Here is a 14,716-nt window from a genome sequence, read left to right as displayed (position 1 = left end):
TGGTGATGACATTTACTGAGATGGGGAAGACTGCAGAGAGTGAGGGGTGGAGATTGGGGGTTCGGTTTTGTACCTGGTAAGTTTGAGATCCAAGTGGTAGACATCCAAGGGGAGATGTCTGGTAGGCAGTTCAGGGGAGAGGTCCAGGGTGGAGAATGAGCTCACTCCTTCTGTCCTGACCCATATCACTCTGTCTTACCTTGCTAACTCTTCCCTTGCCATGGGTCCCAGCTTACTTCTCCAGCAGTGACTCCTGGGTCAGAAGTGAGGCAGTGTGAGCGGCCTACAGGACCCTCTTGGAAGCTGGTGACCAAAGGCTCCAAGATCTCAAGTCCAATAGAATGTTGGATCTGGAAGAGGCCTTGGAGATCACCCAGGCAGACCCTCTTGTTTAAATGAAGAAACTGAGACTCAGAGAGGGGTGTGACTTGCCCAAGTTCACGCAGGGAGACTAGATCCCAGGTCCCCTGACTTCCTGCCTGAGCCTCGGCTGACAGGAGTGCTTAGGGGCATAGCACAGACAGCCCCTCTTGCTGTCCTCAGGCACCATGGAGTGCTACACAGAGGAGAAGGCCAACAAGATCAAGGCGGACTATGAGAAGAAGCTGCGGGAGATGAACCGTGACCTGCAGAAGCTGCAGGCTGCACAGAAGGAGCATGCCCGGCTGCTCAAGAACCAGTCACGCTACGAGAGGGAGCTGAAGAAGCTGCAGGCGGAGGTGGCTGAGATGAAGAAGGCCAAGGTAGGGTCTGTGCGGGTAAGGGCAGTGCCTCGGGGTGGCCATGCTATGTCTTCTTAGAATCCACTTAGCATGTTAAAAATGATCAGTTCTGCCAAGTGTCTTGGACAGTATCCTCTTAGCCAGGTGCATTGTCTGGGGTGAAGCACCCTTCCTCCAGTATCTGGGCCAGTGTACCGGATGGTGGGGCGCATGGGGGGGCACTGGCCAGACAGTTGAGGATCTGTGGGGACCCTGCTCAATGCTGCTCCCTGTGGTGGGAAGCTTTACCACAGTTGCCTCTGTATGCAACTTTGCCTGTTGTTAGCTGCTGTCCAGACAGCCCCAACTCATGGCGACCCCATGGACAATGGGACCATTATGATCCACAGAGTTTTTATTGGCTGATTTTCAGAAGTAGATTGCCAGGCTTTTCTTCCTAGTCTTCTTTAGTCTGGAAGCTCCTCTGAAACCTGTTCAGCATCATAGCAACACATAACACACTAGTCTCTACTGGGCAGATGGTGCACTGATTGGGAATAGAACCTGAATCTCCCCCACGGAAGGTGAGAATTCTGCCACCGAACCAACGCTGTTCTTCTGACTTTGCCTAGAATAATAATCATCATCATAATAATTAACCATTGTTTGAACTGTGGCCAGGCTGTAGGCTAGCCTAAATGCATGATCACATTTAATCTTTATGTTCTCCTAAGGATTATCCTCATTTTATGAATGAGAAAGTGAAGCTCAGAGAAGTTCATTCCAGAGGTAGAGCTGCGATTTGAACTCAGCTCTCTGTCTCCAAAGCTGTGTGTTCTATGTGGCACAGTGTCGCCCTTTTCTACTTTGCCTTCAGTCAGAGTATTCTGTTTTCTGGGACCTGGGGTCTTGGACGTGTTGTCGTTCCTGCCTGGGACTCTGCAGGTTCATTCTCCCTTCATGACGCCCCTCCCCTCCTGGCCTTCTTGGTTCTGCGTTCCTGGCTTGACCTCAGCCCCTCGGGTTTTCCACAGCCCTGGGCCAGACTGGACCCCCTAGCACAGCCCAGTGCTGGTGGCTGCTCAGCAAGCTGTGGTGGGCTGGCCTTGGAAACAGGGACACATGAAAGGGAGCTGCCCAGTGCTTGGGGCTGAAGGGACAGTGGCATGAATTCTGGGAGCCGTCAGTGACTGTGTCTCCTGCGCTGACTCTGCTGGTGCTGACCAGTGTACGAAGAAAAGAGCCAGTGCCATGATGGCCAACGCAGGGTCTGAGAGGAGGTGGAAGCCTCGGCTACCATTTAGGCCCAGCAGTCTCACCTGGGGGGGCTCTGTCCCCAAGCCTGAGCCTTGCCCACAGGTCTAGGGGTTCCATCAGCCTGACGGGGTAGGGAAATGCCCTGCCTTGCTGTGCTCAGATTGGCTTGGCCTGGGCTGGCTCCAAAGAGCCCATTTTCTCCTTCCACTTCGGTGCCTCCATCGCATAAGATGTTGATTCAGAGGGCTGCCAAGATGAAGGTGAATGGACTTGAAGCTCAAGCACCCACAGCTCACCCAGGACCCCAGGCGCCCCCTGGTGGTGCAGAAGGGAGGGACTAGTTGGCCCATATTCTCCTCTCCCCTGGGCCCAGCCGCTCACCTGTCTGTGGGCCTGTGGGCTCTGCAGCCACTCCTAGAGCAGTTCTGGGCGGTGTTGGCTGGGCCCACACTCTCCACGGAGGTCCCCCGGAAGATGCCTCTGCAGGGTGACCCGGCCTGTCCTGGCCAGCCCACGTCTCAGCTGGGTGACCCTGCAGAGCCTCGTGGCACTACATCCCACACGACTCTGAAGCCTGCAAAAGTGATACAACGCCAGGCCATATTTGAAGGACAGGAGGATTCGTGCGTGTACCTCTGCTTCATCTTTAGGATTGCCTGGGATCCTTCCAGCACGGGTCCCGCTCTGCCCCCATGGCTGTGTATTTGTGACCACAGGGCTAGAGGTTGACAAGAATACCCCTGGGCTGTCCCAGAAGGGGCAGCAGCAAGGATTCTACCCAGATGCTGTGAGCCTAGTGCCCATGAACCCTCCCACCGCTGTTCAGCTGCAGGGCCCCAGCGACACACAGGATTGGGGGACACTGCCTTTTACTTCAGAGCTGCAGAGCGATGTTAGTCTCACAAATTTTGGCCCATTTCACATTATCATGTGCCTGGAATGTGCTCACCGATTCTGAGACCATCACTTCTGTAATGACTCCCATGGAGCTCAGCTACACATCAGGATCCTCGGAGCTTGGCCCTGTCAGAGCCAGCCTCCGCAGATCTTGGCCCTCATAGAGCTCAGCCTCCACAGAGCTTGGCCTTTTTGGAGCCCAGCCCTCTCAGAGCTTGGCCCTCACAGGGCTCAGCCTCCACAGAGCTTGGCCCCCATGGATCTTGGCCTCCAGAGAGCTCAACCTCCACAGAGCTTGGCCCTCACAGAGCTCAGCCTCCACAGAGCTTACCCCCAGAACTTGGCATCCACAGAACTCAGCCTCCACAAAGCTTGGCCTCCACATAGCTTGCCTTCTTGGAGCTCACCCCTTTCAGAGCTTGGCCCTCACAGTGCTCAGCCTCCACAGAGCTTGGCCCCCATGGATCTTGGCTTCCTCAGACCTCAGCCTCCTCAGAGTTCGACCTCCATGAAGCTTGGCCCCTTGGAGCTCAACCAGCACATGCAAAGTGGGGCGGTTGGGCTTAAGATCAGGAAAACGTAGCCTCAGACCCCTGAATCCAGAAAATACCTGGCATCTTGGCTTTACAGGAACCTCATGGTGTCCTAGGGTATTCCACTTTCAACCAGGGCTTTGACTTAGTTTTCTCAGTCACTGTCCTTTGGGGAAAACTCATTCCAGACCCCAAAGACCCAGCAGTGAGCCCTCATCTTCTCTCTAGATTCACCCCCATGGAGCCTGCCCTCTGAGGGAGAAGCCCACCCACCAGCCACCGGACCCTCAGGGCCCCCCCACCTCCAATGCCATTGCCTTTCTTGGCACTCCTCGGAACAGGGCCATTCCTGTCCTCAGTGGCAGAGGGAAGATTACCCCATGTAATTCTCATGGCCCTGCACTTGGAAGGTGTCTGAAGCTCTGGGTACCTCACATCCCATGCTTTGGGCCCCAGGAATGGGGCCGAGGGGCAAAGCCAGCTTCCTGAGGGCAGACGATGCAGCAGGGACCCAGGCTATGGGTCTCTAGTACACCGGACCATCTTTGGCCACACTCATGGTGTTCTCTGTGCCTTTACCCAGACCCCTGAGGACTCCAGGTTCCAGGCTCTACCTCTCTGCTTGCTCCCCAGCTTTGCTCTGAACTGCCCTGGGGCCTCGGGAAGAGCTAGATTTGGGGGCAAAATGATGCGAGCTCAGATTCTAGCCATTCAGTACTAGTTGCGACTGTGGGGCTCATTTCCTCATTTATAAAACAGGAATGATATTGCCTCTCAAAATCGCCACGAGGACAGTGCCTGGCACATAGTATGTTCTCAGTAAGTGATGGTGGTTTTTATTCTTGTCACTGTGCTCTTGGCCCCACCCACCACCACAATCCTGTACACAACTCAGGCTGTCAGTGGGAGAGAGGCAGGTGTTCCACTCAGGTGGGGTTACCTGCTTCCAACAACCAAGACTGGTCTTAGGAAGGCCAGACCCAAGACAGTGGCTTTGAGCGAGGACTGCCGGGGCTGTGACATTGGGAGCGGTGGGGACCAGGTTTGGGCCTTGCAGAGTGGCTTCACCTGCACTGCCGGGCTGGTTAGTACCTTCAGCAGACGGCCCAGGTCTTGGGGCAGCTTCAGTTCCTGTGGAGGATTGGGGCAGATCCCTGGCTTCAGTCCCCCAAGTCCGGAGCTGGTGCTGCCTGGCAGGCTCCCACCCTTGCCTGACACCCTCCGAGCCAGCTACTCCCTTGAGGGTGTAGCCACCCAGTGCCTAGCCCCGCCTCACCAACCTCTGCCGTCCCAGGTGGCCCTGATGAAGCAGATGCGCGAGGAGCAGCAGCGGCGGCGACTGGTGGAGACCAAGAGGAACAGGGAGATTGCTCAGCTCAAGAAGGAGCAGCGGCGGCAGGAGGTGAGGGCAGCCCTAAAGAATTCCAGGAGCCCTCAGCAGCCCCCTTCCCCATGTGCCTGCTGTCCCCCCAGCCACGTGGGCTCCATCCCTGATGTCCTAGGTAGTGGTCGTGCTTGGCACAGCTTGTCAGAGAAGGCTAGGGCCCCTGAGGGCTGCTGGCCCACCCCCACATTGCTCAGAGGAAGGGCACAAGCCCCAGAGGAAGGGAAAATCTTGCCCAAGGCCACCAGCAAGGCAGAGTCAGACAAATGCAGCTTCAGGCCCACAGAGAAGCCCCACAGGGCTAAGCACTCTAGTCTAGCATCCCTCACTCATGGGTGGGGAGCTCAGGCCACGGGATTGTTCCTACAGCAGAAGGTGCCTGCGCTGACCTCTGGGAGGGGGAGCCTAATCCTGGATTTCACTTTATCTGAGAGTTTTGGCTGCTTGGGAATCAATCTGAAACCCAGGTTTTCACCTGCAGAGCTGGCCAGACCTTCTCCTTTCTAACCAAGCAGAAAGGGCTTAGGCACCTAAGCATGGACCCCACCCCTCTTCTCTCACCTGCAGTTTCAGATCCGGGCTCTGGAATCCCAGAAGCGGCAACAGGAAATAGTCCTCAGGAGGAAGACCCAGGAGGTGAGCTTGGCAGCGGGTTGGACGCAGGGCGGGCCAACCTGCTGCACTCATATTGCCCACCCTCTCTTCCGATGCTTCTGATGTCCGGTCAGGGGGAGAAGGGGGTACTTCCCAATCTGCCAGAGCCAGGAGGGCGGGGGGACAAGTCCGCAATCTCTCCCTGTGACCCCGGCTCCCCCTTCTTTCCACAACAAAGCCATCGCTATTTACATCAAGCCTTGTCAGAAGAGCCTTTCTCCGTCAAGTGAGCTGAGGCCAGAGGGCAGGCTACAGGCTCCTGTCTCAAATCCCCTGAGCTGTTAATGAGAAAAAAACAAAAAAATGAAAGTCTTTTTCATGTCCATTTCATGTCAAACCAGCCTCCCTGTCCCTTCTGCAGCCCCAGACCCAGGACAGCACAGAGCAGTCTCTGCATTCTGACACCCCTCTGCCCACCACCCGCCAGCCTGGACCTTTCCTTGGAGCTCCAAGGTACCATCCTCACCTGGTCCCTCTTTTCCTGGCCCCCAGGTTTCTGCACTGAGGCGTCTGGCCAAGCCCATGTCTGAGCGAGTGGCCGGGCGTGCAGGACTGAAGCCACCCATGCTGGACTCAGGAGCGGAGGTGTCGGCCAGCACCACCTCGTCGGAGGCCGAGTCGGGGGCCCGCTCCGTCTCCAGCATCGTGCGCCAATGGAACCGCAAGATCAACCACTTCTTGGGGGACCACCCTGTGCCCACTGTAAATGGCACCCGCCCTGCCAGGTAAGGAGGACTGGGGGGTAGCCTGGCCTGTGTGGGGCAGGCAGAGGGGGTAAGAATGTGGGGGCGGGGGGGGTGAGGGAAAAGGAAGCTCTGTGAGGGTCCCTGTGGCTGTGAGCTCTGAGTGGGGGGCACTAGGGAGCTGCAGAGGCTGAGTGGTCCTACCCAATCCCCTTTGCCTCTGTCTCCCCAGAAAGAAGTTCCAGAAGAAGGGGGCCAGCCAGAGCTTCAGCAAGGCTGCGAGACTCAAGTGGCAGTCCCTGGAACGGCGAATCATAGACATCGTCATGCAGAGGATGACCATTGTCAACCTCGAGGCCGACATGGAGCGGCTCATCAAGGTGGGCCCTGCCTCCCTCCTCTCCCCTCCCCACCATCCGGTCAGCTCTGACTTCACTGGCCCCTCAGACCCTCCTGGCTGCCTCTGCTGTCTGTGCCCTGCTTTGGAATGCAGAGGGGCCTGTGTCCCTGCCCACCTGGGGATGGGAGCTGTGGTGGTTGGGAAGCTCCCTGGGCTGGGCAGCCCCTGAGGCCTCTCCTCCATCCCCTGCCCAGAAAAGGGAGGAGCTTTTCCTCCTGCAGGAAGCCTTGCGGAGGAAGCGGGAACGGCTGCAGGCCGAGAGCCCCGAGGAGGAGAAGGGGCTGCAGGAGCTGGCCGAGGAGATAGAGGTGCTGGCGGCCAACATCGACTACATCAACGACAGCATCACCGACTGCCAGGCCACCATCGTGCAGCTGGAGGAGACCAAGGTGCCTGCAGGGCCAACCTGGCTGGGGCGGGGTGTGGGGAGAGGCAGGCGGGCATGGGCAGCCCCAGGTGACAGGGGTTTGTGCCTCCTGGTCCTAGGAGGAGCTGGACTCGACAGACACATCGGTGGTCATCAGCTCCTGCTCCTTGGCTGAAGCCCGCCTCCTGCTGGACAACTTTCTCAAGGCATCCATTGACAAGGTAAGCTGGCTGCAGCAACTCCTGTGCAGGGAGCCCATGGGTCAGGTGCTCTGTGGTCCCCACAGTTTCTCTGCGGGGAGCCCATCTACCCTAGTGGTAATGCTCACAGACCTGGCTCCTCCTGGCCTGCATCACTTGCAGGCCAGGGCAAGTTGCCTCGCCTCTCAGCCTCTAATTCCATGTCTGTAAAGCTGGGATGATGACAAACCTAGCTGGTAGCATGTTGCATGGCTTTAACGAGATGATGTATGTAAGAGGCGTGGCATGGCGCCTGGCACATGGCAGGGGCTCCATAGAGGTGACTCTGTCTGTGGCCCAAGGCATCTGCAGCTAGGCTAGACTTGAGCATGTTGGAGGTAGAGGGTCTACACTGGAACAGTCAGCCGTCCTCTGGCTTTCTTGTGGCCTCCCCTTCCCCTGGCAGAGAGCTGCCCTGAAGATGAGCTCTCCCTCCTGGTCCTGTTTCTTGTGGGGCAGACAGCACATAGTACCCATGCAGTGTAACTGTGGCAAGAGGGTGGGGAGACTGCACTCTGTGACTCCCCACCCTGGCCCCACAGAGCTCCAGGCTTTGCTCTGCTGTGTCTTAGGAGAGCGTGTCCTCAGGTGACCTCCAGGACCTAAACGGGCTGGGGGTACATCTCAGGTTAGTGTCAGGTACAAGGGCTGGTACCTGGAAGTTAGAAGGGAGTTCCCCAAGGTGTCTAGTAGGGAACAGGTTGTGTAAGAGCAGTGACCAGGCATCCACAGCCCCACGCCAGGAAGGGTAAGTCCAGGCCTTGCTCCCTGCCCTCAGGGGCTGCAAGTGGCACAGAAGGAGGCCCAGATCCGGCTGCTGGAGGGACGGCTGAGGCAGACAGACATGACCGGCTCCTCCCAGAACCACCTGCTCCTGGACGCCCTGCGCGAGAAGGCTGAGGCGCACCCCGAGCTGCAGGCCCTCATCTACAATGTGCAGCAGGGTATGGGGGTGTGGACATCATCCTCACAGGCCCTAGCACTCCCGGGCTTCCCAGGTGCTGACCCTGGGGGTCCTCACTTCCCTGAACTCCCCCTGTCTGACCCCAGTGGGTGAGATGCAGGAGGGAAGCCGCCCTCTCCTCCTTGCCCTCAGGCCTCTCACCCTCCTTTTCTCCCACAGAGAATGGCTACGCCAGCACAGATGAGGAGATCTCAGAATTCTCTGAGGGGAGGTGAGTTTCCAAGTTGGGAATAAGAGGTTGGCTCACAGTGTGTACCTGGGGCTGCAGTGAGGGTTGCTGGGGCCCTAGAGCTGAGCCTAGGATTGGGAGCTCTTTGGGGCCCGTAAGTCAAAATCCCAGAGCACCAGAGCATAGGATATCAGGATTCTAAACTCCTTCTGCTTCTTCCTTAGCTTCTCCCAGTCATTCACCATGAAAGGCTCCACCAGCCATGATGATTTCAAGTTCAAGGTGAGCTATCAGCCCCACCATGGACAATAGGGTGGGTCAGGGCCAGCCTTCCCCAGCTGGTCCACACCTCACTATGGCTCTGCCCCCATGCCCAATCTGATCCAATATTGCCCCCAGCTGGGATGGAGGAGCCAAGACGAGTCTAGCCTGGAACTGGGGAGTGCCCAGGTGTGTAACCTCTTAGAGCCTATCCTGTTTGAGGTGGGTGGAACCACTGCTGACCTCTGTTTGTACGCTACCTGGTGACGTTACCATAGCCAGAGGCCCTGCTTCCCAAAAGCTCCCCTTTCCTCACCAGGACTCCACCTCATGCCTTGCATCACAGACTAACTCTAGGCAGCTTGTTAGGTGAGAGTCAGCAGTAAGGGAGGTTATTAATGGTGAGGGATTGGTTAGAGACTGAACCAAGAAACAGAATTTATTCAAGAGAGAAGGGAAACCACTGCGGCCTGGGAATCATGGATTGTGCATACTTTTTGGATAAAATGATGAGCTGGTGACCAGCAGAGAGGTCAGTCTGGGCAGTCTGTGTTTGCACAGGCTGACTAAGGGTGGTGAAACAATGCTAGTTGCTCTGGATTCTTCCAGAAGGCCTTGAGAGTTTAGCTGTGGAGCACAGGAGAGGGTCTCATGTGATGTCTACCGGTATCCTTCCACGACCTCCTCTACCTTAGGCCAAGGTGGCACCGTTTCTCTCATTAGACTTTCTCCCCTGGTTCCCCTTGTATGTGAACTTCCCCTTTGGCAAAGTTGCTCTACCCCAACCCTTCCTTTCCCAGGGGGAGCCCAAGCTGTCTGCCCAAATGAAGGCTGTTTCGGCTGAGTGCCTGGGTCCCCCACTGGACATCTCCACCAAAAACATCACCAAGTCCCTGGCCTCCCTTGTCGAGATCAAAGAGGACGCAGTGGGCTTCTCCATCCGAGACTCCTATTACCGGGACAAGGTCTCCCGCACCATCAGCCTGCCCACTAGAGGCAGCACCTTGTAAGGAGAGGGAGGCAGGGATGGGGGTCTGGGTGGGCAGGGAGTTGGGTCTGGGCCTCACTGGACCCTTCTCTTTCAGCCCCCGGCAGTCTCGCGGCACAGAGACGTCCCCTCTGACCCGCAGGAAGTCCTATGACCGAGGGCAGCCCATTAGGTGAGAGTGTTCTAGAACTGGCACCAGGATCTCTGCTGGTGTGGTCTTTGGGTGGATCAACTGCTGGGATGTCCCACTTCGTGGACCACCATGTACATTTTCTAGTCTGGGCCATTTTGCTTAGGTTGTTCAGCTTCTCCACTGTAATCCCTTCCCCACCCTGTCAGGAGTGGGCTTAGGGAACAAAATCTCCATCAGGCACCTTGAACTGAGTGGCCACACCAGTTGCTCAACACCATTTGCTCGTGTGTGCTCAGCATAGTGGCTTTGTGGTGACTTCAACTGGTCATTATACTGCTGTCCTTCAGTCCCTTCTCACAACCTTAGTTCATTGGGAGGCTCTGGAGGAGTGTAGAAGTTCAAAGGAAAAACAGAGGGATCAATACAGAATGGCGGGGAAGTCTCCACCTGGTCAGCCAGCATGAGACCAGGCCCCACAGAGCTTCTGCATATCACGGGATATCTCTTAGGGTCATCTGGTTCGTGCACCTAATTGTCAAAGCAGTTTGGTGGCCTCCCCCAGGTCACACAGTAAATAGTGAGAAAGCAGGGGCTTAAGATGGTCTCTTATTACCTTCCTCAGTAGAAGGCAGGAGGAGGACTTGCTCAAGCTCCTGGCCCTCCTCCTGACCAAAGCATGGGTGGATGGTAGAGGCAGCCTTTGGTGGGGAGGTGATGCAAGGATATCTGTATGCTTAGGGTTTACAGACCATCTCACTTCACCCATAAACTGAGAGAACATACTTCAGTTGTAGTCTGAGGGATTTAGGCCGAACTGACCCATCTGTCAGTTTGTCGTACTTGTGGTGGTTTGCATGGTGCTATGATGCTGGATGCTGTGCCACCGGTATATCAAATACCAGTAGGGTCACCCACGGTGGACAAGGTTCAGCAGAGCTTCCAGACTAAGACTAGGAAGAAAGGCCTGGCAATCTACTTCCACAAATTAGCCAATGAAAACCCTATGGATGACAACAGAATATTGTCTGATTTAGTGATGGAAGATAAGCCCCCTTGGTTGGAAGGCATTCAGAATACACAGCGGTCACAACAGTGGACTCAACCATAACAATGAAATCATGAAAATGATACAAGACCAGGCATTGCTTCACTCTGTTATACATAAGGTTGGCATGAGTCAGAGCTGACTTGATGGCAACAAACAACACAATCACTTCCCAAAGGGAGAGGGGATTCAGGCTGGACCACTGACAACTTTCCAAAGAGAGAGATCTTGGGGAACTGGAAGTGGGTAGTGCACTAAGGAAACCCTGGTGGCACAGTGGTTAAGAGCTATGGCTGCTAACCAAAAGGGTAGCAGCTCGAATCCATCAGGTGCTCCTTGGAAACCCTGTGGAGCAGTTCTACTTTGTCCTCCAGGGTTGCTATGAGTTGGAATCGACTCGATGGCAACAGGGTGGTGGTGGTGCACTGAGGTCTTAGACTTTGCCCTGGAGAGGTTAAGAACGGCGTCTGTGACATTAAGTGGGGGTTGGTTCCAGGATTATTACACAGCAGGCCCTACCCCGCAGGCCTTACAACCAGGACAGAAGATGGTGCTAGAAGCACAACCCCAGAGGGGCCTATGGGCAGGGGGATGTGGTCACTAACAGACGCTGCCCTCTGTACCGACTCCCCAGGTCCACGGATGTGGGATTCACGCCCCCCTCATCCCCTCCCACTCGGCCCCGCAACGACCGCAACGTCTTCTCTCGTCTCACCAGTAATCAGAGCCAGGGGTCGGCGCTGGACAAGTAAGAGCCAGGGCTGAGGGCAAGTCCGGGAGGGTGCAGAGGAGGACAGAGAACCTGTGGTCTGGTCCTTGCCAGAGGCAGGGCAGGGGTAGGCAGGCAGACACCAGCCATGCTGGTCAGGCCCCTCTGAGCAATGAGGCCCAACATCCCTCTCCTGGTGCCTCTGTCCTTTCTGGACTGAACATGCTGGGATCTCAGGAGAGGGCAAGAAGTAGTCACTGGGTCTGGGAACAGGGCAGCCAGGTATTAATGGCCATACAGGCCAGGCATAAGAGGGCCTCCCCCCAGACCGCCTGCCCCTTTAATCCCCCTCACGTGATTCACTGGGGTTTCTGAAGCCCCTTCCTTCAGTTCACCCACTCGCCTTCCCCACCAAATACTTCAAACAAGACCCCATCAGCCCTTGTGAACTGTCCCAGCAGGCACAGCTCAGCCTCTCTCTGCTGCTTGTGTTGTAAAACCACAATTACAAATGGTATAGTTTACGTTAACAGCAACCCCTGCCTTCTTCATCCATGACTTATAAATCAGCCCGAGAAAGTGATTATCTTCCCCATTTTACATACGAGGGAATGAGGCTCACCGCGGGGCAGTGAGTTCCCCAAGGTCGTTCACCTAGAAAGTGACAGAGCTGGGACCAAAGCCTGGGCTTTGGACTCCCGCCGGCATTGTTTTCCTACAGTGGGAAAGTGGGGAGACCCCACCCTCCATGCCTTCCTCTCTGTGCTCCCCTAAATGGCTGGACGCCCCCTGGCCTCTCAGGGCCTTCTGCACTGAATGACCCATCCCCCCACTGAGAGGACCCCAGATGGATCCCTAAAAGCTTCTCTACACTAGGGGTGATGCTGTGTCCTTCAGGGGAACCCCAGCTACAAAGTGCTTTTCCTTGTCTGCACCTGGTGCCTGACATCAGCCCCTCCCACCTCCATACAAAAATGCCCCTTTCTGGATGGAAATAGTGCTCAATGAGTGCTGAGCTCGGGGTCAGAATCCAGCAGACCAGACACCCTCCTTCTCCAAGCCTGTCTCAGCTCAGGATCCCATGGAGGGGGTGGACCAAGCCTTTGGTCCTCAGGGTGCCCCATCTTTCTAATCGAGAGGTTGCTTTTCGAAAGGATTGGGGTGGGACTCTGCCGGCGCTGGGCGGGTGGGACAGCAGAGCCTGGGGCCTATCTGCTGGCCCAGGTCTTGGAGCCCATGTGGTGCAGAGCCAGCTTCTAGACACAGTCCCAGGGGCTCCCTGGGGATAGTGGGCTTGGTAAATAAGTACGCTCACTGGACAAAGCCAGCTCCCAGGGAAGGGTGGGAGCAGGCAAGGCTTCCTTCGGCCTTGGGCAGGTATAGCCTTGCGGGGTTGGAGCAGGGACCCCGGCTTGTGCAATGGGGCAGCCAGAGAACCAGGAACCGTCTCCCCAGAGTGTGGGGCTGGTGCGCCCATGTCCCCACGGCCCCGTCTTTCCTCCTGCCCTGTTAGCTGAGGGACCCCTTGGTGGCCCGCTCAAGGGGCAGTCTCCCAGCTCCCAGGCCAGCCTGCCCGCCCTCCTTCCTGCTCTCCCTAGCGCCCTATTCCGCCTCACTCCGCTCTCCTGGAAGAGAATAACCTGTCCTCTGACCTTCGATGCTGCTGCTGCTGCCTCTGCTGTCCCTCAGTGTTTTCCTCTCTCCCCCTAATCCAGCTAATTTTCTGCCCTTCCCAGGTCTGATGACAGCGACTCCTCTTTGTCGGAGGTCCTGAGGTACACAGATTGTCTCTCGTGTTTGGTCCCCAGCTCTCACTCTCTGTATTGCTCTCGGCCTCCCACTGCCCTACCCCCACCCCTGCCTGCACACCGCGTCCTCAGCATGCCGCCCCCTGCCCGCCCTCGGCTCTCCTGAGACCTGTTCCCGCCCCGTGGTTCCTCCTCTCAGGGTTGCCGCATGGCCTCCCACCGCCAGGCCTGGCTGGAGCTGGGGGCTTGGGGAGGGGCGCGCAGTTTCTCGTCGCAGGCCCTGTTCTCTTCTCCCCTGTCACCTGGGTTGGGAGGGGCCCAGCATGGGAAGCAGGGGTTGGCTGGGCTGAGCCCTGCTGAGGGACAGGCGATCTGGAGAAATGCCTGGGAGCCGTGGGGACCCGCCGGGCTGGCGCTCCTTTGAGGGGCTTTGGTGACGCTATCAGGATCCTTGTGTCGTGCTCAAGTCGTGCCACAAGGGGGAGCACATCAGACTCTGGCTTTGTGAGGGGCACCTGGGAGGAAATACCCCCTGCCCGCGTCTCTTGGCACACAGGTGTACCGGCACCCTCTCCCTGCCCACCCCCCACACCTAGCTTGTGGGATGACCAGCCTAGAGGTCTCCCCAGCCAGCCCAGCATGCCCCCATAACAGGAAGCAAGTCTCAGGACCTGGTGGACATGAGCCCCTGATGAACAAAAGGCCACTCTCAGGTTGAGAGCTGCCTTTGGCTCACCTGGCATGCTCTCTGGCCTCCTCACCTCCGGCCTTGGTGTTGATGTTTCTGATACCCTCCTGTGGGGAACAAGGCTCTGTCCCCATGAGATGCTAGTCAGCCTGCCCCTCTCTCATCAGAGGAAGAGTTAGCCTTTTATATAATTTCTACAGCAGTCTTGGGCTTCTTCCCAGCAATACAGCTGGACCAAATTAGTGTCAGAAGTGGGGAGCTGGGGCTGTTTGGGGAGCTGTTCAAAACCAGAGGAACAGAGGTGTTCTGGTGTACAGGACACCTGGCTGGCAGCTGATGTCTGACTGCCATTCTTGAGGGGGGCCCAGCTGAACCCTGGGGGCTATGCACGAGCACTGTGGCCTGGACACTGGTAATTTCATATACCCTCGGCCACAGCGTCACCGTCAGGGGCAGCATCCTCTTTGGACAAGGGCTAGAATATATTTTCAGTCCTGCACGTAACCCAGTCAGGGCCTCGTCCCAAAAGGCCCTCACTGAGAAGCAAACCTTCATCCCAGCCCCTCCAGCAGGCTGGTATAGCGAGCTTTCCTCTCCTGGGAGTGCTCACAGGGAGCCAGGAGGTGGATGTAGCCTCGTTCCCAGAGGGGCCCCAAACATCTGTAACCCAATGCTGTGTGGGGGTCCTTAAAGAGATTTGCCTCTTTGTAAATAATTACAGGTCTGACCATTGTTGATCCAAAGGGGCCTGTGGGTAGGGGTGTGTGGGGTGTGTGAGTCTCTGAGCTTGGGAGGTGCCAGCCCAGAGGCAGCCATTGGCAGATGGGTATCCTGGGCTGGGGCACTCAGGAGTGACAGCCTGAGCCTTCTTCCCTATCAGTTTAACTGAAGCAGTA

General features: G+C 56.8%; 1 protein-coding gene across 5 annotated transcripts in view; it reads left to right on the top strand.

Moving 5' to 3' along the window:
• Positions 1-14,716, top strand: part of KIF21B (kinesin family member 21B) — a 54,345-nt gene that overhangs the window by 27,735 nt on the left and 11,894 nt on the right. For 2 of the 5 annotated variants that reach the window (XM_049857998.1, XM_049857996.1), the window contains exons 15-28: positions 544-743; positions 4,683-4,790; positions 5,340-5,408; positions 5,919-6,151; positions 6,342-6,489; positions 6,704-6,898; positions 6,996-7,097; positions 7,894-8,059; positions 8,239-8,290; positions 8,473-8,530; positions 9,310-9,515; positions 9,595-9,669; positions 11,310-11,423; positions 13,121-13,159. In XM_049857998.1, coding sequence (XP_049713955.1) covers positions 544-743; positions 4,683-4,790; positions 5,340-5,408; positions 5,919-6,151; positions 6,342-6,489; positions 6,704-6,898; positions 6,996-7,097; positions 7,894-8,059; positions 8,239-8,290; positions 8,473-8,530; positions 9,310-9,515; positions 9,595-9,669; positions 11,310-11,423; positions 13,121-13,159 — 1,765 coding nt within the window. Of the gene's footprint in view, positions 1-543; positions 744-4,682; positions 4,791-5,339; positions 5,409-5,918; positions 6,152-6,341; positions 6,490-6,703; positions 6,899-6,995; positions 7,098-7,893; positions 8,114-8,238; positions 8,291-8,472; positions 8,531-9,309; positions 9,516-9,594; positions 9,670-11,309; positions 11,424-13,120; positions 13,160-14,716 lie in introns of all 5 variants that reach the window. The other 3 variants (XM_049857999.1, XM_049857997.1, XM_049857995.1) reach the window with 2 other exon arrangements.

This window comes from Elephas maximus, chromosome 18 (genome assembly GCF_024166365.1).
Source record: "Elephas maximus indicus isolate mEleMax1 chromosome 18, mEleMax1 primary haplotype, whole genome shotgun sequence".
Lineage (NCBI taxonomy): Eukaryota > Metazoa > Chordata > Mammalia > Proboscidea > Elephantidae > Elephas > Elephas maximus.
Note: the sequence above shows the minus strand (reverse complement) of the source record. Positions and strands in the feature narration are given on the sequence as shown.